The 26,077-nt window shown below is 40.3% G+C and overlaps 1 protein-coding gene across 3 annotated transcripts in view; it reads right to left on the reverse strand.

Annotated features, from left to right (window-relative positions):
* Positions 1 to 7,331: 7,331 nt before the first annotated feature.
* Positions 7,332 to 26,077, reverse strand: part of gba2 (glucosidase, beta (bile acid) 2) — a 97,029-nt gene continuing 78,283 nt past the window's right edge. For 2 of the 3 annotated variants that reach the window (XM_041187327.1, XM_041187310.1), the window contains 6 exons: positions 25,653 to 25,804; positions 20,249 to 20,355; positions 19,576 to 19,718; positions 18,428 to 18,543; positions 14,657 to 14,848; positions 7,332 to 11,183 (listed from right to left, as the gene is read on the reverse strand). In XM_041187327.1, the coding sequence (XP_041043261.1) occupies positions 10,974 to 11,183; positions 14,657 to 14,848; positions 18,428 to 18,543; positions 19,576 to 19,718; positions 20,249 to 20,355; positions 25,653 to 25,804 (920 nt within the window). In that variant the 3' untranslated portion in view covers positions 7,332 to 10,973. Of the gene's footprint in view, positions 11,184 to 14,335; positions 14,439 to 14,656; positions 14,849 to 18,427; positions 18,544 to 19,575; positions 19,719 to 20,248; positions 20,356 to 25,652; positions 25,805 to 26,077 lie in introns of those variants that run through there. The other variant, XM_041187319.1, reaches the window with a different exon arrangement.

Genomic DNA, 26,077 nt, shown 5'->3' on the forward strand with positions numbered 1-26,077 from the left:
ATTATTACTTAATAATGGATTCCAGCAATTTCCCAATGATAGGCGTTAAACTAACTAGTCTATAGTTTCCTACTTTCTGCCTCCCCAACTTTTTGAATAACGGCGTTATATTACTATTTTTCCAATCCACTAGAACCTTTCCAGAATCCAGGGAATTTTGGAGTATTATAGCCAATGCATCCACTATCTCCGCTGCCACTTCCTTTAAGACCCTGGGATGTAGGCCATCAGATCCTGGGGACTTGTCACCCTTTAATTCCAATTGTTTGCTCATTATTTTTTCTCTAGTGGTGGTGATTGCTGTAGGATCCTCCTTCTCTATACCCTCTGCATTACCTGTTACTATTGGGGCGGTACTAGTGTCCTCCATCGTGAAAACTGAAGCAAAATATTGATTAAGCGTCTTGCATTCCCCACTATTAACTCCCCAGTCTCATCCTCCAAGGGACCAACATTCACTTTAGCTACTCTCTTTCCTTTTGTATACTTGTAGAAGCTTTTGCTATTAGTTTTTACATTTTGCGCTAGTTTTCTTTCATAATTTACCTTTGCTCCTTTTATTATTTTTTTAGTAACTCTTTGTTGATCTTTAAAAGTTTCCCAATCTTCCAGCCTGCCACTGACCTTTGCAATTTGGTATGCCTTAGTATTTGCCTTTATGTTATCTTTAACTTCCTTGCTTAGCCATGGATGCTTTTTACCCCTCTTACCATCTTTCTTTCTCTTTGGAATATATTTTACTTGGGAGAAATTGAATATCTCCTTAAATATCTGCCACTGTTCTTCAACTGTCCTACCTTGTAGTCTTCCTGTCCAGTCCACTAGGGCCAAATCTGCCCTCATGCCTATGTAGTTACCTTTGTTTAATTCTAGAACTAGTGTGGGACTCAAGTTTCTCACTCTCAAACTGTACTTGAAAATCTATCATGCTATGATCACTCTTCCCTAGAGGATCCTTTACTATGATATCATTAATTAATCCCATCTCATTACACAAAACCAAATCCAGAATAGCCTGCTCCCTGGTTGGTTCCACAACATATTGCTCCAAGAAACAATCTCTATGAACTCTCCCTCGAGGCTACCCTTGCTAATTTGATTAGTCCAGTCTATGTGCATATTAAAATCACCCATGATTATTGCTGTGCCTTTCTTACATGCTGCCAGTATTTCCAGTTTATACTGTGCCCTACTGCTGAACTACTGTTTGGGGACCTATAAATTATTCCCACCAGGGACTTCTTTCCCTTGCTATTTCTTATTTCTACCCAGACTGCTCTACATCTTGCTCTCCAGTGCCTATATCATTCCTCATTATAGCACTGATCTCTTCCTTTATTAACAAAGCTACACCACCTCCTTTTCCTTTCTGCCCATACTTCTGAAACACTGAGTACCCTTGGATATTCAACTCCCAAATCTGTTCTCCCTGTAACCATGTCCCAGTAATTGCTGCCAAATCATACCTATTTATTTCTAGTTGCGCTGTTAACTCATTAGTTTTATTCCGAATGCTACGCACATTCAGATACAAAGCCTTTAAGTTTGCCCCATTGTCAGTTTTCCCTGCTCTTATATGATTCTTTGGTGCAATATGGCATTCACACACTCTATCCCTTCCTTTCACTTTTTGGTAACAATCAGCATCATCACTAACCTGCACTCTTACCCTCTCCTTAAACTCATTTTTATATTTCCATGCAATTGAACCATCCCATCACCCCCCCCACCACCCCCCCCAACCCCCCCCACCATTTAATTTAAAGCCCTAGTTATGTGATTTGCCAGGACACTGGTCCCAGTATGATTCATGTTGAGCCCATCTGAATGGAATAGCTCCATTTCTCCCCAGTAAGGGTGCCAATGTCCCATGAATTTGAACCCATTTCTCCCACACCAATCTTTGAGGCACGCATTTACCTCTTTAATCTTACTGACCCTGTGCCAATTAGCTCGTGGCTCAGGCTGTAATCCGGAGATTATTACCTTTTTGGTTCTGCTTTTTAATTTAGCCTCTAGTTGCTTGTATTCCCTCAGCAGAACCTCTTTCCTAATTCTACATATATCGTCGGTACCTACGTGGACCACAACAACTGGATCTTTCCCCTCCCACTCCAAGTTCCTCTGCAGCCCAGATGAGATATCCTTAACCCTGGCACCAGGTAGGCAATACAGCCTTCAGGACTCTCGATCCAAGCTACAGAGAACAGTATCTATTCCCTTAACTATATTATCCCTGATTACAACCACATTTCTCTTTTCTCCTCCCACTTGAATGGCACTCTGTATCACAGTGCTATGGTTAGTTTGCTCATCCTCCCTACAGTCCCCGTTCTCATCCACACAGAGAGCAAGAATCTTGAACCTGTTGGGTAAGTGCAAGGGCTGAGGCTTCTGCAGTGCTACTTCCTGGATCCCTCTACCTGCCTAACTTATAGTCACACCCTCCTGTCCCTGACCACTGCCGAAATTAAGGTAGTTAATCTAAGGGGTGTGACTGTCTTCTGAAACACAGCGTCCAGGTAACTCTCCCCCTTCCTGATGTGTCACAGTGTCCGAAGCTCAGACTCCAGCTCATCAACTCTGAGCCGAAGTCCCTCGAGCAACTATTTGCTGCAGACATGGTCACTAGGAACCACAATGGAGTCCACCAGCTCCCACATCATGCAGCTACAACACATCGCCTGGCTCTGCATCTCTATTTTATTACATTACTTATTCAATTTGTTTTTAAATTTCCTACTGGTCTTTAGTTTATCAATCTGTAAAATATTTCTCCTATTTACCTTTAATCTGAAAGTAGTTAGAATAGAGATTCAAAATATACTTTTTAAAATCAACTGGAACTCACTTTCTCTGCTGAGTTGAAGCTGAAGTATTAGGTCTCTGATCCTGGGCCCCAGTAGTCACCTTTAATCAGAAATCAACTTAGAATAGGTAGTTCAAACTAGCAGTTACTTACCAACCAATGAACTTACGGTTTTCCTGTGATGTCACTCTTTGTTTTTCTTCACTCAGCGAATGTTGACTGCAGAGGACGCTCTTCCCAGACTGCTTCACGGTGACGGTGACTGCAGAGGACATTCTTCCCAGACTGCTTCACGACAACGGTGACTGCAGAGGACACGCTTTCCAGACTGCTTCATGGCGACGGTGACTGCAGAGATCACTCTTCCCAGACTGCTTCACGGTGACGATGACGGCAGAGGACACTCTTCCCAGACTGCTTCACGGCGACGGTGACTGCAGAGGACACTCTTCCCAGACTGCATCATGGTGACGGTGACTGCAGAGGACACTCTTCCCAGACTGCATCACGGTGACGGTGACTGCAGAGGACACTCTTCCCAGACTGCTTCCTGGCGATGGTGACTGCAGAGGACACTCTTCCCAAACTGTTTCTCGGCGACAATGACTGCAGAGGACATCTACTCAGTACATCCCATCCATCTTTTAAAAATCTCCATCAGGTCACCTCTAAATCTTCTCTTTTCTAAAGAAGTAGTGTCTCAATTTGTTCAATCTTTTCCAATAGTTATAATCTCTCAGTTCTGGTACCATCCTTGTCGATCATTTGTGCACTTTCTGCTTCTATGTCCTTTTCATAGTATAGAAGCCAGAATGGTGCATAGTACTCTTAAGTGAGGCCTGACAAGGGTCCTATATAAGCTTACCATGGTTTCACTACTTTGAATTCTGTACTGAGAGGGATAAATCCCAGTGCCTCGTTAGCATTTTTAATTCTGATGCCTTTAAAGATTTGTTCACCTGTATCCGTTTCATATTTTCTAAAGCATAGGTGATGTTTTTATTACTCCTGCCAAAGTGCATCACCTCACATTTACCTATGTTAAAACTGATTTGCTACTTAAGTGTTAAGTTTTCTAATGTCTTGTATTATCTTGCATTCTTCCTCAAGTGTTAGTTCGGTATCTGGAAATTTTGATAGAGATGCTTGCGCCTAAGTGCAAATCATTAATGTAAATAATGAATAACAGTGGTCCCAACAGTGATCCCTGTGGAACACTGCTTTCTACCTTCCTCCAGTCTGAATGGATACCATTTACAAAAATCCAAAAAGGAAATAATAAATAATAAAAATACTCAGGTTAGGCAGCATCTACAGAGGGAAGGAGAAACGCAATCACAGAATCGCACATAATCACAGTGCAGAAGAGGCCCTTCGGCCCATCGAGTCTGCACTGACACGTGAGATACACCTGACCTGCCTACCTAATCCCATTTACCAGCACTTGGCCCGTAGCCTTGAATGTTATGACGTGCCAAGTGCTCATCCAGGTACTTTTTAAAGAATGTCAGGCAACCCACCTCCACCACCCTCCCAGGCAGTGCATTCCAGACCGTCACCACCCTCTGGGTAAAAAGGTTTTTCCTCACATCCCCCCTAAACCTCCTGCCCCTCATCTTGATCTTATGCCCCCTTGTGACTGACCCTTCAACTAAGGGGAACAGCTGCTCCCTATCCACCCTGTCCATGCCCCCCATAATCTTGTATACCTCGATCAGGTTGTCCCCTCAGTCTTTTCTGCTCCAATGAAAATAACCCAAGTCTATCCAACCTCTCTTCATAACTTAAATGTTTCATCCCAGGCAACATCCTGGTGAATCTCCTCTGCACCCCCTACAGTGCAATCACATCCTTCCTATAATGTGGCAACCAGAACTGCACACAGTACTCCAGCTATAGCCTCACCAAGGTTCTATATAACTCCAACATGACCTTCCTACTTTTGTAATCTATGCCTCGAATGATAAAGGCAAGTGTCCCATATGCCTTTTTCACCACCCCACTAACATGCCCCTCCGCCTTCAGAGATCTATGGACACACACGCCCAGGTCCCATTGTTCCTCAGAACTTCCTAGTGCCATGCCATTCATTGAATACTTCTGTCAAATTACTCTTTCCAAAGTATATCACCTCACACTTTTCAGGTTTAAATTCCATCTGCCACTTATCTGCCCATTTGACCATCCAGTCTATATCTTCCTGTAGCCCAAGACACTCAACCTCACTGTTAACCACCTGGCCAATCTTTGTGTCATCCGCAAACTTACTAATCCTACCCCCCACATTGTCATCTATGTTGTCCATATAAATGACAAATAATAGGGAACCCAGCACTGATCCCTATGATACGCCTCTGGACACTGGCTTCCAGTCACTAAAACATCCTTCTGTCATCACCCTCTGCCTCCTACAACTAAGCCAATTTTGAATCCACCTTATCAAATTACCCTGTATCCCATGTGCCTTTGCCTTCTTTATAAGTCTCCCATGTGTGACCTTGTCAATGCTTCAGGCCAATGACCTTTCATCAGAACCTTGACCTGAAATGTTTGTTTTCTTCTCCAAAGCTGCAGCCAGATTTGAGTATTTCCAGCATTTCATGTTTATTTCAGATTTCCAGCATCCACTGTATCTCTGTTGAAATTATTACAAACTTTTCTAAAGCACTGGTTAGGCCTTAGCTGAAGTATTGTGGCCAATTGTAAATACCCCACACTTCAGGATGTGTGTCAAAACCTTGATGAGGGTGCAGAGGAGATTTAATAGAACAGTACCAGGGATGAGAGATTTCACTTGCATGGAATGACAAGAGAACCTGGGGCTGTTGTGATTAGGGAAGAGGTTATTTTCAAATGAGGAAGTGTAAAGGTAACAAACTTTGGGTCCAGCAATTGCCATCCATATAGGAAGGTTGGACACCAGGGAGGAATTCTCAGGGATAAAGGATAGAGGTGGCAGGAACTTCAATTCTGCCAATAATATTAACTATTTGAAATTCCACTGTTAACTAATAATAGTACTCCGATTATCTTCATAGCCAATTTTTGTATAACTCTCTGGTGGTAATAGAAGCAACACCCCAACTGTACCTATCAATTCTGTAACTTGCTTTTATTCACCTAATAATTACTATCCAAATCCATCTGCTCTGCACAAGTGCAGTCAGACTCCCTAATCAATGCTTTTAATTGGTCCGATCTCTTTGTACTCTACGGGCAGAATTTTGTGCTTGGCGGGGGTGGTCAGGAAGCCGACTGCTGCCCGTGATCGGCACTGCACCATGATTTTACGTGGGCGGGCCAATTGAGGCCCGCCCAGCATGGAAGGCGAGTGGTAGCTCTGATTGCTGCCTGTGCGGGCTAAGGATAGGGGGGGAAGAAAAGGAGGAAGGTGAGCAGGCCTGGTGCGAACTTTGCACATATGCGCGAAAAAGCGCTTCAATCTCCCCGAGGCATAGAGCTGCCTCATGGAGATGAAGCACTGTTTAAAAAAAAAAGAAAATGAAAATGTCATAAAACATGTCTCCTCATGTGACTGTCACATGAGCAGGGACATGTTTTTAATTAAGGTGTAAACTTTTACTTTCTTTTTATTTGCTTTAGGAAACATCATCCCGTCCGTGGATGGTTTCCTAAAAAATGCGAAAGCTGCTTGGCCTTTTCACCTGCCCATCAACTGTTAGGTTAAACGGGCTTGGAAAAATTCAGCACAATTGTTAGTTTAATGGCCTTGATGGGCCTTTAATTGTTGGCAGGCGCGCTGCCGGCTCTGGCACGCACCCACTGACCGAACTATCTCAAGTGCGCGCATTGATGTCGGCACGCTCGGGCGTGTCAGGTGTGCGCCTGCACACAGTGAAAAATCCTGCCCTATGTGAAGGTGCCAACTCTGAACTGAGCTCCTAAATGTACTCGGCCTTTGCATGTTGAAGCTGACCAAACAAAGATTGCGCAAAGGACAGCATGCTGTGTATTCACTGCACTTCTCACATTGCCCAAAACTTGTTTCAGCATTAACATCGCTAAACTACTCCCTAAAGTCAGACTCAATAAAAGGAAATTTTCAGTGAGTGATAAAAATTGCAGGAGGAGGCAGCCTTTTAGGCCCCTTTGCTGGTGTGCTCTCATGCAACTTTATTCCCACTGATCCTTTTATATTTCTCCATTTTAAATACTTATCCTATCCCCTTTTAATTAAGTTGCATTCTCTGTCTCAAAAGCCATAACCTTGCTTACTAGGTTTAAACTCCTGGAGTAATGGAGTGAATAACTTCCTTAAATGCCAGTTTCCTAATAATAGTCGATCACAGATTAATGTTCTAGTGGCAGAGTTCTGGTAGTTGAGTTCTGGTAGTGATACAAGCGGTGTGAATGCTCCACAGAAATAAGAGGTGTATGAAATTTGTTTGTTGTAGATATACATTAGAGCCTCTAATGTTCAATATTCTATAAATCAAAGTTGAATCCATCAAAAAGATCAAATAATTTTGCTGCATTTCTATTAAAAATGCAAACACAAACAAAGTTTCTCAGTTGTATTTTAATTTCTTATACACACAACCTGAAAATTTACAATTAAAGCAAAACACTAACAAGTGCAACCCTACTTTTACAAATACCAATTACTGTTCTAGTGAAGCGTGAATTACTTTACATGCTAAAAAGTACCAAACCTCAAGAACCTAGAAGAATCTTTATAATTTACTTTATAATAAACATTTGGCTATAGATCATGCAAACAGTCCACTGTAATTTATCTTTGTATGTAATATCATAGTGAAATATGTATGTTATCCCCAGTGAAGCATTTTAGGTATTATAGTAACTACATAGGTCCTTATTGTTGATTGTTCAGCGATTACATACAATTGTGGCAATTAACCAAACATGTCTTTGCATCAAAACTTAAATTTAAAAAAAAATTAACCACTTTAACTTAGCAAATGTTCAAGGTTTAATCCAAGCAGTACTTTAGATGAATAGTAACTGCATAAAATCCATTAGGTGTAGACTGCCACTGCTTTAGTGGGGTTGGGAGGAAATGAAAGAAGAAATAAGGAATTTTCACTAGCTGCTCCCTAATTTCAGAGTGCACTTGGCATAAATACCTCATCCACTTCATATTTAATGGTCTTAAAAATCAATAAGGGGAGGCTACTCCAGTCTCCACTTCATCTTACAGTACAGCTTGTGGAGAAAACATTTAGTAAAGTAAAAAAAAATTGTATAATTCAAATGGTTATTCTCAATCAATTGCGGGAAACTGACTTACAACATCATCCCAAGTGGATGATTTTTAGATCAGCTTCTTTTTGATGCTGATCTAAAGGGCGTTAATTTTTTTTTTATTTTTAAATGTCTTTTTTGTCACTTGCCATCTCCGCTAAAAAGATAACTTCAGTTCTTTGAAATCTAGAATTCTCCCTAAAAAAGCTGTTGAGGCAAAATCATTTGAAAATTTCAAAGCTGAGATTGACAGATGTGTATTAGGAAAGTGTATTAAGGGATATGGAGTCAAAGTAAATGGAGTCACAGATCAGCCATTATCTAACTGAATGGTCAAACAGGCTTGAGCTGAATGACCGATTCCTGTTCCCATGTTCTAATGCATTTTTATGTATGGTTGCATTTTTGTTCCCCAAAAATAACAGATGGATCACTGGTTAAAAAGCTTACAATTGGAAGTCAGGCACCTTTTTTTTTATTTCCACTCCACTTGGTGCATTTTGAAAACAGAATTTTTAAAGTTGAAATGTCAGCAACACAGATAAAGTAAGTACATAAATGAAAATAAATTCACTGTCTTCAAGTTAAACATATTAGCAAAAAACCAATAATGATCCAGACACAAGGGGATCAAGAGTGAAATTCAACTCCAGCAAAAGCTCAAAATGGGTGGTAGTTAGTAGACTAACCCCACCCTCTTCACACACTAACGGGTATTTTGCCGCTAGATCTCCATTGCAGTCTTCAGTTTTGCCTTTCAATTTATTGCATACGGTTTCTAATATGCTATCAAATGTTTATTTGGTTAAAGTGATCTGCTCACCTATTTCAGTGAGGAATGACTTTCAAGTTGGACGCAACATTCATTGTTTTCCTTCTTGTGGGTGAACCAACCATATTTGTTCTTGTGGGTGATTATAAAAAAAGGTGGTAACAGCAAACACAGCCTATCCAGCACTGACTGCAATGATTCAAGAAAGTGGCCCACCTCCACCTTCTCAAAGCAACTAAAAATGAACAATTAATGCCAACCTTGCCAGTGATAATTATATCCCGAGAACGAATAAAAAATTCCAGTTCAATTTGTCTTTCAGAAAATTTCAATAAGGTCCCATTTTGTATATTGTTTCCCATCAGAAAAAAAGAACTAAGCACACATGCAGTATTTTTCCTTATTTACTATTTTGCCTTTTCACTTTGTCCACCTTGGTCACCTGAGATATGCTAAACAAATCAAGTCCTAATGTAAAAATAAATGCAATGGAGGATAGGAAATGGCCACTTAGAATATATTCAAAATAAAAATGAAATAACCCATTAGGTAGGTGTAAGACAATACATGCACACTGAGATTTAGAAAACAAATCTGAGACATGATCAAAACAAACAAATGTATGTGAAACATGATCAAGTTTTAGTGAACTTTTTAGTCTCTATGGTATTAAATGTCAACACATTAAAGACTTGGTTTTCAGAAAGAACGCTAAAATGAAACAAGTCAGGGCAATAACCAAAAAAAATCCTATTTCCAGTGGCTGGCTGTATAATTTCTGCATTTTTTTAAACTTCAAGTCTTTAGAATTTCAGCTTTTCCGTATACCATAGTTATTGGTCTTTGAAGGTAAATCTTTTACCCACATCAGTGGAGTTAGATAAGGTTAGTCTCTAGCATTTTACTCCACTTTCTACAATTCCTCTTTCTCCTCCAAATGGCCATTGGTTTGCACAAAATAAGTGATTATTTGGTACACTGGTAGTTTGGCTTGATTTAAACAAAGTGAAGTTGATAATTTTTATTCATCACAGTAAATAAATCCAACATTTGTGCTCTCACTTTGAATGATGTATTTGAGTGCACTGACAAGTATAAGAAAAAGTCCTACTAAAAACAATTCATTTATACACAAAATGTACAATTTATTCTTTTACACGTGGATTTAAATAACCTGAGGGTCAGTTTTAGTGTCAAAAATCTATTCTATACACAAAAGTAGGCATTCCTAAAACAAAAATTCAATACAATATTAGTGCTTTATTTAAACCTTATTTCAAAAGTAAGTTAAACCCAGAAAAATTTGATGTGTCCAAGAAACATTTTAAATCAACATTTTCACAATCATTTGTAAAATTGCACTGATTTTCTAACTGATTGTAATTGATTGTAGATATAAAAGTGCAAAGATGCAATTTAATGATCAGTCATATTCATAAATTTTAAATATTTCAATTTAGACAATGCTGTAACTTAATAAAGCAAATCTTTCAGGAACTGAAATATAAATTCTGGTTTAAAAATATTAGAAAAAGTATTTATTGATTGAATGTCTGAGCCAGTAATCATTGGTATTTCATAGTTTGAAAGTAATCCAAAATGGAGCATTAACCTGACATTCTACAGTATCAGTTACCATATGCCTGAAAAGGTCTCAATGTTTCTGTTTCAACATTCAAAAAATAAAAATAAGTACTCTGTTCTAACTAACAAATAGCAGGGCTGCCCAAAAGATTATCTTTCAGTCTTGCATTGCAAAGTCAACACAACAAATTTGAGATGCTCATGTGGATCTGAAACTTTGTCAGCTTCTCTTTGTTACAACTACTATTTGCAGTTCAGTTATTTCACTCTACTACATATACCAGGGCTTTATTGTGAAGAAAGTACTAATGAGGTGTTTGTAATTGATTCAATTCTTTAAAGGCATCATTTGACATAATTGACATCACTCTCTTCCTCCTCTTCACTGAATTGTTACGGTGGAATATTCTTATAATTATTCACTCAAAAGGAATGCACATTGTTAAACATCAACAAACATGTCATAAAACAATTAAGTATTGATATCGTTGGAAAATAGACAAACTTGTATTTGAAGTTGGGTTTGAGGGTGTATTACTGAATGAAGAAAGTAATTCAAATTTGAAGCTAGCTCATCCTCATTTATATGGAAGAGTCAGACAAGTTGAGTTGGTCATGCATTTTGTCCAGAGCGAGTTGCATACTCCAAATGCTCAGAGGTCTCATGTATGCCAGAGAACGATAAATATTCTTTTTGCAATAGGCTTCAGGCGTCTGAAAAGCCATGCCGAGTCGTTCCCATACTGTCCTGTACGTACCCTCTGCAGTCTTGAAACCTTCATCAACAAGTCCCTATGAATCCCCAGAAAAAGGATTCATTTAAAAGATTAATTTTAAGGATACAATTAACCCATTGCATTATTATCTAGATTTAAAGAACAAAAGAAGAGTACCCAAAAGCCATCTTCATATTTCCAAATACAAACTCCATGGAATTCAATTAATTGCATGTTTACGTAAAACATCAATTACTGGTATAAAAGCAAAAAACTGCAGATGCTGGAAATCCAAAACAAAAATAAAAATACCTGGAAAAACTCAGCAGGTCTGACAGCATCTGCGGAAAGGAACACATTTAACTTTGAGTTCGTATGACTCTTCAACAGAAGTAAGGAAAAATAGAAAAGAGCTGAAATATAAGCTGGTTTAAGGTGGGGTGGGACAAGTAGAGCTGGATAGAGGGCCAGTGATAGGTGGGGATAGCCAAAAGATGTCACAGACAAAAGGACAAAGAGGCGTTGAAGATGGTGATATTATCTAAGGAATGTGCTAATAGGTGACATTAAGGGTGGAAAGCAGGACGAGTGAGGTACCAATAGCCCTAGTGGGGGTGGGGTGGGGGAAGGGATCGAAATAGGCTAAAAGGTAGAGATAAAACAATGGATGGAAATACATTTAAAAATAATGGAAATAGGTGGGAGAAGAAAAATCTATACAAATTATTCGAAAAAAGGGGGTTCGGAAAGTGGGTGGGGATGGAGGAGAGAGTTCATGATCTAAAATTGTTGAACTCAATATTCAGTCCAGAAGGCAATAAAGTGTGTAGTCAGAAGATGAGGTGCTGTTCCTCCAGTTTGCGTTGAGCTTCACTGGAACATTGCAGCAGGCCAAGGACGGACATGTGGGCATGAGAACAGGGTGGAATGTTGAAATGGCAAGCACAGGGAGGTCTGGGTCATGCTTGCGGACAGACTGAAGGTGTTCCGCAAAGTGGTCATCCAGTCTGCGTTGGGTCTCTCCAATGTAGAGGAAACCGCATTGGGAGCAGCGAATGCAGTAGACTAAATTGAGGGAAGTGCAAGTGAAATGCTGCTTCACTTGAAAAGAACGTCTGGGCCCTTAGATGGTGAGGAGAGGGGAAGTAAAGGGGCAAGTGCTGCACCTTCTGCGGTTGGATGGGAAGGTGCCGTGGGAGGGGGTTGAGGTGTAGGGGGTGATGGAGGAGTGGACCAGGGTGAGCAGGAGGGAACGATCCCTGCGGAATGGTGCCGGGGGTGGGGGGGTGAAAGGAAGATGTGTTTGGTGGTGGCATGATGCTGGAATTGACGGAAATGGTGGAGGATGATCCTTTGAATGCGGAGGCTGGTGGGGTGATAAGTGAGGACAAGGGGGACCATATCATGGTTCTGGGAGGGAGAGGAAGGTGTGAGGGCGGATGCACGGGAGATGGGCCGGACACAGTTGAGGGCCCTGTCAACCATTGTGGCTGGAAAACCTCGGTTAAGGAAGAAGGAAGACATGTCAGAGGAACTGTTTTTGAAAGTGGCATCATCAGAACAGATAAGATGGAGGCGAGGGAACTGAGAGAATGGGATGGAGTCCTTACAGGAAACGGGGATGTGAGGAGCTGTAGTCGAGGTAGCTGTGGGAGTTGGTAGGCTTGTAATGAATATTGGTGGACAGTCTATCACCAGAAATTGAGACAGAGAGGTCAAGGAAGGGAAGGGAAGTGTCAGAGATGGACCATGTGAAAATGATGATGGGGTGGAAATTGGAAGCAAAATTAATACATTTTTCCAGATCCAGACGAGAGCATGAAGCAGCACCAAAGCAATCATTGAAGTACCGGCGAAAGAGTAGTGGGAGGGGGCTGGAGGCCTGAATGTTCCACATACCCCATAAAGAGACAGGCATAACTGGGGCCCATGCAGGTACCCATAGCCACACCTTTTATTTGGAGGCTCTCTATCCAGCTCTACTTGTCCCATGCCTCATTAAACTAGCTTATATTTCACCTCTTTTCTATTTTTCCTTAGTTTTGTTGAAGAGTCATACGGACTCGAAATTTTAACTGTGTTCCTCTCCACAGATGCTGGCTGAGTTTTTCCAGGTATTTTTATTACTGGTACATTGAATGCAACATTGTGCAGTTAAGTATTAGTTGTCCTCCCAGCTCCATAATGAAGCATTATCTTCACACAATTAGTGTTAATTTAAAGTTTACTTTTCCCTCCACATATTGGGATTCCCAAACGCAAGTATCTAATCAGGTGCCAGATGGAGAAGCACTCACACGCAGGGAGGGGGTTTAGGGGAGAAACACACGAACAGAGGAAGGGGTGGAGGGAGTTTGTTTGGGAAAGCACACAGAAGGGCAGGGGGTTAAGATGGGGAAGAGACCTTCCAGAATTGCTGTAAGTTGATAGTCTGAATTTAATAGCCTATTTTTATACTTTGGCTACCGGATGGCGCTTCCTTTGTGGAAATTAAATGTAGGAACTATGCTGGATGTAATTACTTTGACAATCTTTCTCTCCCTTTCCTCTTCCGTTCTCTTGTCTATGCTCTCCTCACCCAGTCACCCACTCATTCTTCCTGGCACATGCCACCCCAACAATTCTACAATCCGTTAACACCACATCCTGTAAATTGTTCAATGACGATTTGCTTTAAAAATAAGAGATTAAAAGTTAAAGATTACAGATGATAGGCAATTAGAAGGTAGATCTGTAGAGTTTGGAAAAGGAAAATTAAGTTTTGGAGTTTAGTAGCAGTCAGCAGGTGCTTTGAAAACATTGATTTTGGTGTAGCAGCACTAGGGGGGTGAGACAATGCAATGCAAGTATAGCTTCCAGAGTTACCCATTCCACAGTTACAGGAGCTTGGAAACTACACTCCTCTAGTATATTTATTAAAACAAAAATGTTTAAACACACAAATATAGTTTTCCTTCCTTTGACTAGATCTCTCAAGTAGACACACAAAATGCTGAAAACGTTCAGCAAGTCAGGCAGCATCTGATGACTGGGAAACAGAGTTAATGTTTTAGGTCAATCATCCAGAAATACTAAATTCGCCTCTCTCCCCCCCCCCCCACAGATGCTGCCAGGCCTGCTGAAATATTTCCAGCATATTCACTTTTTATTTCAGAATCACATAATTTGTTTTTCTGCAAAGCAGACCTCCAGTTATGAAAAACTTCAGTGACTTACATATAAAATTATGCCAACTAAACATCTTGTCACATGAGTATTTCTATAATGCTCCCACTTCCATGCACGATCAGAATTAGGATGAAATGAAGATTGGTACAAAAAAAAGACTGTCCTGTAATCAATTATGTTCAGTAATTAAACTTCATTGTTGAATTGCCAGACTATTTACAACACTTATTTGTTTGTCAGTTCTAGATTTACAATGTTAATCTTACATCTCAGTTATAAACAGCCAGAATATATCATACTTTCACGGAAAGCTCATGTACTATACACAATTTATTTTTGTAGGAATTATCTAGGTTTTGAAACGACATCTTAATAACTCACCTCTTGTATCATAGTGGCTGCCAGACCATAGACGACCCCAATCCAAACCTCATCTGATTGGACACTGGATGTGTCTATTGTACCATCGGGTCTCATTCCATTTACTGCTCCCATAGTCCCATTGGCAAAACTCATTACATTCAAGTCGAAGATGGTCTTCAGTGCACATAATATATGAGCTTTTGGAAATACCTGTAAATATTAAATGACATACCTACTATAGCAGTATAATGTGCAAAATATACACACATTTATTTCAGTTTTCAATTATTCCTCTATGCAACATAACCTGACCAACAGGGCAGGCAAGAAACCCAGCTTTAGGCCTCTGAAACCTCATCCTCCTGACTTTTTAAAATTGTCTCATGTGACAAGCTCCCATTCCCATTATTAATACTGAGAAAGTGCTTCATCCTAACTTGCTAGATAATCAAACCACAGCTAAAAACTGAACCATCTAGGAAATTATAGGCACAAATTTATTGGCCAATATTATTAGTACACCAAATACAGTACCATTGGACTAGCACTTAAGGGAGCATTTACGCAGCATTTGGGCCATGATTACAGACTAAAGGTAAGTGATTGATAGGAGGGGAATTAAGGAGAAATATCTGCACACAAGAAGGTGGAAGAGATCTGGAACTTGCTGCCTGAAAGGGTGATAAAGATGGAAATGCTCAGTGCATCTAAAAAATACCGTGATATGCACCTGAAGTGCTGTAACACACAGGGCTACAAACCAATAACTGGATTAGGCTGGATAGCTCTTTTTTGACTGGCAGAGACAAGATAGATCAAATTACCAAATTCTGTTCCCTAAATTTTCTGTTTCATTACTTCAGTAGCCTCTGTCCAAAAGGGCTAGATCATTGCCTGTCCTGAATGTGCTGCATGTGTCCTTGTGGTCACAATTCCATCAGCACACACTCGCCTAAGTTTTCTAAGTTTAGGGAGGGTGAAGTGCATGTGCCAGAGGTTTCTGCCCCCTCTCATTCTGCTACAGGTGACGACTAAGGGCCAATCTCAGTGCCTCTTTCCAGTTTTCCTAAGTGCATATCTCCCAAGCCAGGAGCTACATAGGCGAGATGAGAGTGACTGCCCATGACATCAAGCCCACATTTGACCAAGTGTGGCATCAAGGAACCCTAGCAAAATTGGTGTCAATGGGAATCAGGGGGAAAACTCTCAGCTGGTTGGAGTCAAAGCTAACACAAAGGAACATGGTTGTGGTTGTTGGAGGTCAGTCATCTCAGTTCCAGGACATCACTGCAAGAGTTCCTCAGGAGTAGTGTCCAAGGCCCAACCATCTTCAGCTGCTTCATCAATGACCTTCCTTCCATTATGAGGTCAGAAGTGGGGATGTTCACTGATGATGGCACAATGTTCAGCACCATTTGCGACTCCTCAGATACTGAAGCAGTCCATATCCAAATGCAGTGAGACCTGGACAATATCCAGGCTTAGGTTGACAAGTGGCAAGTAACATTTGCACCACATAAGTGCCAGGCAATGACCTTCTCCAACAGGAGAGAATCTAACCATTGTCCCTTGACATTCAACGGCAATACCATCACTGAATCGCCCACTATCAGCATCCTGGGGGTTACCATTGGCCAGAAACTGAACTAGGCTAGCCATATAAATACTGTAGCTAAAAGAGCAGGTAAGAGGCTAGGAATCGTGCAGCAAGTAACTCACCTCCTGACTTCCCAAAGACTGTCTACAATCCACAAGGCACTAGTCAGGGGTGTAATGGAATACTCTCCCCTTGCCTGGATGAGTGCAGCTCCAACAACACTCAAGAAGCTTGACACCATCCAGGACAAAGCAGCCCATTTGATTGGCACCCCTTGCACAAACATTCACTCCCTCCACTACCGATGCACAGTAGCAGCAGTGTGTACCATCTACAAGATGCATTACAAAAACTCATCAAGGCTCCTTCGACAGCACCTTCTAAACCCAGAACCACTACCAACTAGAAGGACAAGGGCAGCAGGTACATGGGAACACCACGACCTGGAAGTTCTCCTCCAAGTCACTCACCATCCTGACTTGGAAATATATCGCCCATTCCTTCACTGTCGCTGGGTCAAAATCCTGGAACTCCCTCCATAGCAGTACTGTGGGTGCACCAACACCACATGGACTGCAGCAGTTCAGGAAGGCAGCTCACCACCACCACCTTCTCAAGGACAATTAGGGATGGGCAATAAATGCTGGCCCAGCCAGCGAAGCCACATCCCTTGAATGAAAAAAAACTTGGTAGAGATGGACAAAATATAGTAGATGACTGAGGTCTATAATAGTTCTTATGCAAGGGGTGGGGGGGGAGGCAGCAAGGGAGCAAAAAAGAGAGGGGAAGAGACGAGACAAAGAGAAGTGGGGGAGTCCAGCAGGAGGAAGCATAACCTTAAAATTATAACTAGGCTGTTCAGCAATGACATCAAGAATCACTTCCCATAAAGCATAGTGGAATTCTGGAACTCTCACCCCAAAAGGCTGAATGAAAACGTCAAAACTGAAAGGTAGATTTTTGTAGCACAAGGGTGTTAAGGGTCACAGAACCAAGGCAGATAGATAGAGTTAAGATACAGATAGGCCACAATCGAACTGAATAGCATCAGAATCTGACAGATCAACACATCAGGAAGAACACAAACAGGCCCACCAAAACCTTAAGTGCAGTGCAAATTTCCCTGCAGGTTGCCAAGGTCAGTGATACAACTGGATGCTACTGTGCACTCAGTCTTTAATGGGAACCTGCGACGCAGAACATGAAAAGAAAAAAATTTGTCAAAACTGCTACTTTATAGAAAGGTTTTCTGCTCAATTTAAGTTAACTTTAAGTGATTCCTAAACTGATGAATTATCAATCGAAGGTAGTTGCAATCAGCACATAGCTAAATAACAAACATCTAGCATATATACTAGCCTTCAATGAGGATGGTCCTTGGTTTGTTAACTTTTGAAAATTTCTATTTAAATACTGAGGGTGGAATTTTCCAGTCCCACCAGTGGAGGGACCAAGATTCTTGTCCAAAGTCAACGGACTTTTGGCTGCTCTCCAAATTTTCCAGTCTTGCCTGTGCCGACTCCTGCCATGGGCGGGACCGGAAAATCCTGGTCTGAGTTTAAGACATGACTTTGTTTAATTTAAAATGACTAACTACTGAAGATGTCAACAAAAAAGTGCACAGCTAGTCATCCTCATTAAATGAATTAGTTTAGTCTCAATTTAGAGTTTATTTTAGATTACATGGGCCGAAATACATCTCAACATGCCTTTACCTTTCTGTTGAATTTTAAAGGCACCAATTACCAGCTTGAACAGATTCCATCAAGTGTTTCCAGTTGCTTCAGCAGTTTTTAAAATGAATGATATGCCCCTGAATCAGTTCTATATACTCACTATCCAAAGACAACAGAGCATAGTGAAGTAGTATGGCAGGCTATAATAATGAGTCAATGGACTGCAGGAATACATGTTACAAGAACAGTACTTAAAAATTCAGTTAAAATAATTCCATTTTTCAATTGTATATTTTTCCATTATGTTAAGTGACAGAAGGCAGTTTAGTGCATGCAGACAAATACTAAGTAATGGCTGACTACTGTCAAAAAATGTATAATGGCAGAGGCAATTGTCAATTAGACCATGTAAGATTATTTTTCTCCTCTTAAAAAAACATAATTTTTAAACAGCTTTGGTAATACCATTCAATTCTTCAAATAAGCAAAACTATGAAAAGCGTTCAATATGATTACCTCGTATTCACCTTCTCCAAGGCCACATGCTCTTACAAACCACTGTCCGGCACACTGGTCTGACATCACGCTGTTTGAGTAGCACTTCTTACTACTATCATAATTGTAGTATTTTCCTGCAAGATTAGCAGAATGTCATATTCTAGGAGTTATCGGCACAGAAGAGTTGTTAAAATCTAAAAACTTAGTTGACAGCAGACATATCAGAACATATATTGCCATCATGTTAAAAAATACACTCTTTGGACTAGGGCAACAAACCATGCAGGGTTAAATGTATTTTTTCCCCTCTCAATGTAAAGTTCTGGACCCACAAACTGACAGCAGGAAAGAATGACACTTCTTCTGACAGTTCAGTTTGATAGCCACAATGCAGATAGTTTGAGAACCTCAGACACAAATTGCACTGCTGCATTGCAAACTGTTAGTAAATTAGCCACTATGATATGTATCAAACTTTGAATGAAGAACATTTGTTATTCTTCAAACTATGCATAAAGTAAGAAATTCCAAATGAGACGTAAAACAAAAAGACTTTCCCCATCTTGCCCTGGGTATACATGTTGCCCAGTCATTTGTTGCGGATTAATTTTTTTTAAAGAAATAAGCTTGGTAAACATGTTGATCAACTGGCTTTAAATTAGCTGGTTCGGATTGAATCATTTTTGAACATTAGAGAAAATTTGTATACAGCATAAGATCAAAGAAAAAATAAAATGCTTAAAGGGAAGCAAGTTATTTATCAATTCATTAAAAAAAAGCTGCTGAAAATTCTCCAAAAATAGTTAAAACTTATGTTCTGTGTTGACCACTAAAAAGCTTAATAGATCTTACATAGTGTTGTAGCCGAGAAAGGAGAACCTGACTAATTAGTACTTCTTGTAGAGGAAAACCCATAACTAGTTACACAGAATGAGATTCGCAATGCAGCACATCAGCTCTATTAAAGCATAATACTTTTGAAGGTTTTGTGTTCGACACATTTTCTTGTAATTTGTCAGGAGATTCCCTCTCCAAAACATGTTCAGTTTTCATCTATTCTCTCCAGCAGGCTGGCAAGAATCAGTTACAATCAGCTTAAGTGTTAGTATTTCATTCTAACCTTTTTAGTCCGAGTGCAAATAGCTCAATTCAGTAATAAGGCTTACCATTCCATAATATCCTCTCAAATGCTTCTTTTCCTCTTTCTAGTATGTCTTTGTATTTTTTGTATTCTTCATCAATTTTCAGAATCTCAGCCATCTTGCACATAACACACACAGATGCTAACCAGAGCCCTCCACAGTAGGCACTACAATTTGTATAAAGACAGCTGAATTATTTTGAATAGTACATGCATATAAAACTGCTCAATTATAATTACATTCCATGTTACTTGTGAAACTGTCAATAAGCAGACTTTAAACAGATATGTAGCTCAAGTTCATGTCCATCGTCCAATATACTGTGAATACCAATGTTCCAGCCATGCTCAAGAAGCTTGGAAGAGGCCAGATTTTGGCTGAAGAGGTGAGGGGGTGTAAGTAAGCTTGTCAGCCCAGCTGCCATCTCATGCTGCTTAATGTTAAAATTCTGTTTGATCATGCACCAATGAAACATCTTGGAATTTATTTTAATATTAAAGACAAGTTTAGTTGCTGTTAAGAGCAGCAGACATAAGAGTGGATTTCCTGCCTTTTGTGAGAAATAACACATAGCTTAATAGAAGGGGAGAGGAAAGATGCAAGTAAAACTGCAAGGAAAAGAGCACAGATTTCAATTATTCTCTATTAAATTCACTTGCTGTTTTAAATGATCATAAATGACAGACTGATTTCCTACCTAGGTCCAGTTACAGCCCATCCATCATAGGTCTGGTCTGCATAGCCAGAGTTTTCAATAAGTCCATCTCCATCAGTATCAAACTTCAGTTCAGACTCCATGACAGCCTAAAAGCAGCAATTAATGAAGTTGCAACCTCAGTTTACAATGGTTGTTACCGCATATTCCTTACACTGAAAAATTTAAAACTTGAATCCAGATTGTTAAAATTTATTTGCTTTTGTGTGGCCCTTCTCATTCCTTAAATGTCATGAAACAAGACAACCTGTCTTCACAAAAGAAAATTACCTAAATACAGTGCTCTTCAAAAAAATCCATCTCACTTAACACAGAACGAGAAAACTTCATTCAGTCCATTAATCCTGCTAGAATGACATATGGTTATTTTATCACCGTCTTCTGTTCCAAATCACCTTTCAATCCTGGGTCCTATTCTAAGAAACACTAATATCTTTTACTATACTGAAAAACAAATCATGCAATTCTGTTAAACATCTATAGGACCTCCAACCCTACTTCTCAACATTTGAAGACATGAAGCATATCATACCTATATAAGCATCTAGTATTCTTCCTCATTTACTGATCGAAGATCAAAGGATTGGATGAAACTTTGCTACCTACGCAATCCTACCATACTTTGTTCAAAGAAGCCTAAATCAATCAGACAAGTAACTTAAGAAATCACATCAACTGCAATTAATAAATTAGAATAACTAAAACCATGCCAGTTATAATTTGAAAATTTAATGTTAATTATTTACAAGATTATTTGTCAATGATTGTAGTTATATTTAATGAAAAATACACAGACTATAATCATAGCAACTGATGCTTACCCAACAAAGAATTTTAAAAATATAGATTTGGACCATTTTTTGTCTAGCAAAAATACGACCTTGTATTTACAATGCAGTCATGTCCTCAAAACATCTAATGGAAATTTCACATCTAATAAATCATAGTGCTCCCTGAAATGTAGCCAATTAAGCAAAAGCAGCAGCCAATTTTTATATATTAATATTTTTACAGATTAAATGAATGTATCACTGAAAAATGACATTTCTGACAATGTAGCACTCCCTCAGTACTGCACTGGAAATGTCAGCCTGCATCATGAAGTGGGACTTGAATCCAAAACTGTTCAGGTAACTAATAAAAGTCAAATACACTAGACATTTCCTTGGGCTCAGCCCAAAAAGATATGGCACTTCTCATGATCAGGAATTTTTGCCTTTATTACCCAACATTCAGTTCTTTGGGTAATAAAGGAGGCTATAAAGGGATATAGATAGGTTAAGTGAGTGGGCAAAGTTTGGCAAATGGGAGTATAAAATGGGAAAATATGAAATTATCCATTTTGGCAGGAAGACTCAAAAAGCATATGATCTAATTTTTAAAATTAATTTACAGGATATGGGCATCACTGGCTAGGCCAGCATATAATTCCCACCCCTAGTTGCCCTCGAGAAAGTGGTGGTGAACTGCCTTCTTGAACCGCCACAGTCCACGTGGTGTAGGCATACACACAGTGCTGTTAGGGAGGGAGCTCCTAGGTTTTGACCCAACAACAAGTCAGAACGGTGAGTGGCTTGGAGGGGAACTTCCAGGTGGTGGTGTCCCCATGTGTCTCCTGCCCTTGTCCTTCTAGATGGTAGTGATCATGGGTTTTGAAAGGTGCTCCCGAAAGCAGCTTGGTGAGTTTCTGCAGTGCATCTTGTAGATGATACACACTGCTGCCACTGTGCGTCAGCGGCAGAGGTAGTGAATGTTTGTGCCAGTCAAGCGAGCTGCTTTGTCCTGGGTGGTGTCAAGCTTTGAATGTTGTTGGAGTTACACTCATCCAGGCAAGTGGAGAGTATTCCATCACATTCCTGACTTGTGCCTTGTAGATGGTGGACAGGCTTTGGGGAGTCAGGAGGTGAGTTACTTGCTGCAGGATTCCTGGCCTCTGATCTACTCTTGTAGACACAGAGTATGAATATGGCTAGTCCAGTTCAGTTTCTGGCCAATGGTAGCCCCCAGGATGTTGATAGTGGGGGATTCAGCAATGGTAATGCCACTGAATGTCAAGGCGTGATGGGTAAATTCTCTCTAGTTGGAGATGGTCATTGTCTGGCACATGTGGCGCAAATCTTACTTGCCACTCGTCAGCCCAAGTCTGGATATTGTCCAGGTCTTGCTGCATTTGGACATGGGCTTCTTCAGTATCTAAAGAGTCGCAAATGGTGCTGAACACTGTGCAATCATCAGCAAACATCCCCACTTCTGATCTTATGACGGAAGGAAGGTCATTGATGAAGCAGCTGAAGATGGTTGGGCTGGTCAAGAGTGGGGACATTCGCTGATGACTGCACAATGCTCAGCACCATATACGACTCCTTAGATACTGAACCAGTCCATGTCCAAATGCTGCAAGACCTAGACAATATCCAGGCTTGGGCAGACAAGTGGCAAGTAACATTTGCTTCACACAAGTGCCAGGCAATGATCATCTCCAACAAGAGAGAATATAACCATCATCCCTGCCCCCCCCCACCACCTTTCCCTCCGATGTTCAATGGCATTACCATCACTATCGACATCCAGGGGGTTACCATTGGCCAGAAACTGAACTGGACTCGTCAAATAAATACTGTGGCTACAAAAGCAGGTCAGCGGTTAGGAATCGTGTGATGAGTAACTCACTACCTGACTCCCCAAAGCCTGTCCACCATCTACAAGGCACAAGTCAGGAGTGTGAAGGAATGCTCCCCACTTGCCTGAATGAATGAGCTCTTACAACAAGCAAGAAGCTTGACACCATCCAGGACAAAGCAGCCAACTTGATTGGCACCAAATCTACAAACATTCAGTCTCCCCACTATCCACAGTAGCAGCAGTGTGTACAAGATGCACTGCAGTAACTCAGCAAGACTCCTTCAACAGCCCCTTCCAAACCCATGACCTCTACCATCTAAAAGGACAAGGGTAGCAGATAGATGGGAACACCACCACCTGGAAGTTCCCCTCCAAGTCACTCACCATCCTGTCTTGGAAATATATTGCCGTTCCTTCACAGTCACTGTCAAAATCCTGGAGATCCCTTCCTAACAGCACTGTGGGCATACCTACACCGCAGGACTGCAGCGGTTCAAGAAGGCAGCTCACCACCACCTTCTCAAGGCAACTAGGGATGGGCAATAAATGCTAGTCCATCCAATGAAGCCCACATCCTGTGAATGAATAAAAAAAAATGGAAGGAAAGTAATTGATGAAGCAGCTGAAGATGGTTGGGCCTAGGGCACTATCCTGAGGAATGTATGCAGTGATGTCCTGGAACTGAGATGATTGACATCCAACAACCACAACTGTCTTCCTTTGTGCTAGGTATGACTGCAAGCAGCGGAGAGTTTTCCCCAATTCCCACTGACTCCAGTTTTGCTAGGGCTCCTTGATGCTACACTCAGTCAAATGCGGCCTTGATGGTGCAGAGGGATCTGGGTGTCCTAGTGCATGAATTGCAAAAGGTTAATATGCAGGTAGAGTAAGTAATTAGGAAAGCTAATAGAATGTTATCGTTTATTGCGAGGGGAATTGAATACAGAAGTAGGGAGGTTATGCTTCAGCTATACAGGACATTGGTGAGCCAACATCTTAAGTACTATGTACAGTATTGGTCTCCTTATTTAGGGAAGGATGTAAATGCATTGGAAGCAGTTCAGAGAAGGTTTACTAGACTAATGCCTGGAATGGAAGGGTCATCTTATGAGGAAAGGTTGGACAGGCTAGGGTTGTATCCACTGGAGTTCAGAAGAGTAAGAGGCGACTTGAGATCCTGAGGGGTCTTGACAGGGCAGATGTGGAGAGGAAGTTTCCTCTTGTGGGAGAATTTAAGACTAGGGGTCATTATTTAAAAATAAGGGGTCGTTCATTTAAGACAGAGGAGACATTTTCTCTGAGGTTTGAGAATCTTCGAAACTATCTTCCTCAAAATACAGTGGAAGCAGAGTCTTTGAATATTTTTAAGGCAGAGGTAGATAGATTCTTGATAACAAGGGAGTGAAAGGTTATCGGGGAGTAGGCAGGAATGTGGAGTTGAGTTTACAATCAGATCAGGTATCATGTTATTGAATGGTGTACCAGGCTCGAGAGCTCCTAATTCATATAAATGAACAATGTGTCCCAGGGTTGTTTCTGTAATCTCAGCATTGCTCCAATATGGGTTTCTCTTAGCTTCCAGTAGACTCGAGGGCTCCTAATTCGAATATTATATGAACAGTTTGTCCCAGGGTTGTTTCTGTATTCTCAGCATTGCCCCAATATGGGTTTCTCTTAGCTTCCAGTAGACTCGAGGGCTCCTAATTCGAATATTATATGAACAGTTTGTCCCAGGGTTGTTTCTGTATTCTCAGCATTGCCCCAATATGGGTTTCTCTTAGCTTGCAGGAGTCTAAATGATTCACATAGGCAATAAATGCTGCCTTAACCAGCAATGCCCACATCCCATGATCGAATAGAAAAAAATCATGCTCAGCACTAGGCCACTTATAAACCAACAGACGTGTGTACAAACAAGGCAGTGTCAATTGTGGAATTTCATCCAATCCATAAAATTACTTGTAACAAAGAAACCAAAGTATACCACATTATCTCAGTCAGTGGGTTAAGTCCATCATTTTCTTAACCTGGTCAGGTAACCATTCTGGACTTACATGAATGAAGCTACCATATTACAACACATGATGCTTGAATATTTACTGAGATGTCTTCAACAACCTCTAATGTGTCCAGCTAGTGCAGTATGTAGCAAAGCACCATTCTGGGCATTCTTTGGATGATTCCTAAACCACACTCTTAAAAGCTTTATATGTAAATGTAGTCGCTTTTGAGCTAAATGCAATTTGATAGCAATACCTTAATATTAATTACCAGAAATTCAAGTCAAAACTAAAAAATCTCAAAACGTGACAAAGCAGCCACTGTATCATGCTGTAACTTGGATTATAATATTACAAATCTAATTTTCAATACTTTTTTAACAGAAAGTCAGATATTTCACCTTGGAATCTAAATGAATCTACATCCCTTCAAGTATAAGTCTTCCTTGCTCATTCATTTATCCTGTACAATAGATAAATTTGGCTGTTACAGAAAACCTGCTCAATGAACCAATGTGAGGTTGATGGAGAACAAACAACACCCTGTATTGTTTATCCATTGCTTCACATCAATTCATGCATTTGGTTAAACTTCACTTTCCAAATTCAAAATTTAGGCTGTAAGCTACTAGATTTAACAAATGGTTTAGATTATTAGAAACCCCTGACTGCCTGGATAGAATATTTAAAGTTATTTTATAGAGAACAACTTTTCCCATTGCATAAAATTTTTAAAAATTCGGAACAATTTAAAAATTCTTTACCTGGCAGACAGACCACATGTCTTTAAGGTACATGATATCATCAGTCAGATAGTAGTCTCTATAAACTTGTAGAACAAATTTCAAGTTGAGATCTTTCCAGTCAGCTGTATCATGAATCAAATAAGCATTGACTCTTTCCCATGGCTCATCATCTATTGGAAACAATTTTTTTTATAAAAAGGAGGGCATTTTCAACCTGAATAATTAAACTCAATTTAATTAACAACATATAATTAAATTATTTATATTTCTACAAAGAAAAACTGACAAGTACATCAGGTAGCAGGTAAACTGATGACCCCTGTTGGGTAGAGCTCCAGCATGAGGCAGCCCTCCTAGTACTTTGCTCACACGAGTATAATCACTAAATATCTTATATGGTTCAACAGCTTGGGATCACTGGTGAATCAGATCTTTTGCTCAAA

The sequence above is a fragment of the Carcharodon carcharias genome, chromosome 1 (genome assembly GCF_017639515.1).
Source record: "Carcharodon carcharias isolate sCarCar2 chromosome 1, sCarCar2.pri, whole genome shotgun sequence".
Taxonomy (NCBI): domain Eukaryota; kingdom Metazoa; phylum Chordata; class Chondrichthyes; order Lamniformes; family Lamnidae; genus Carcharodon; species Carcharodon carcharias.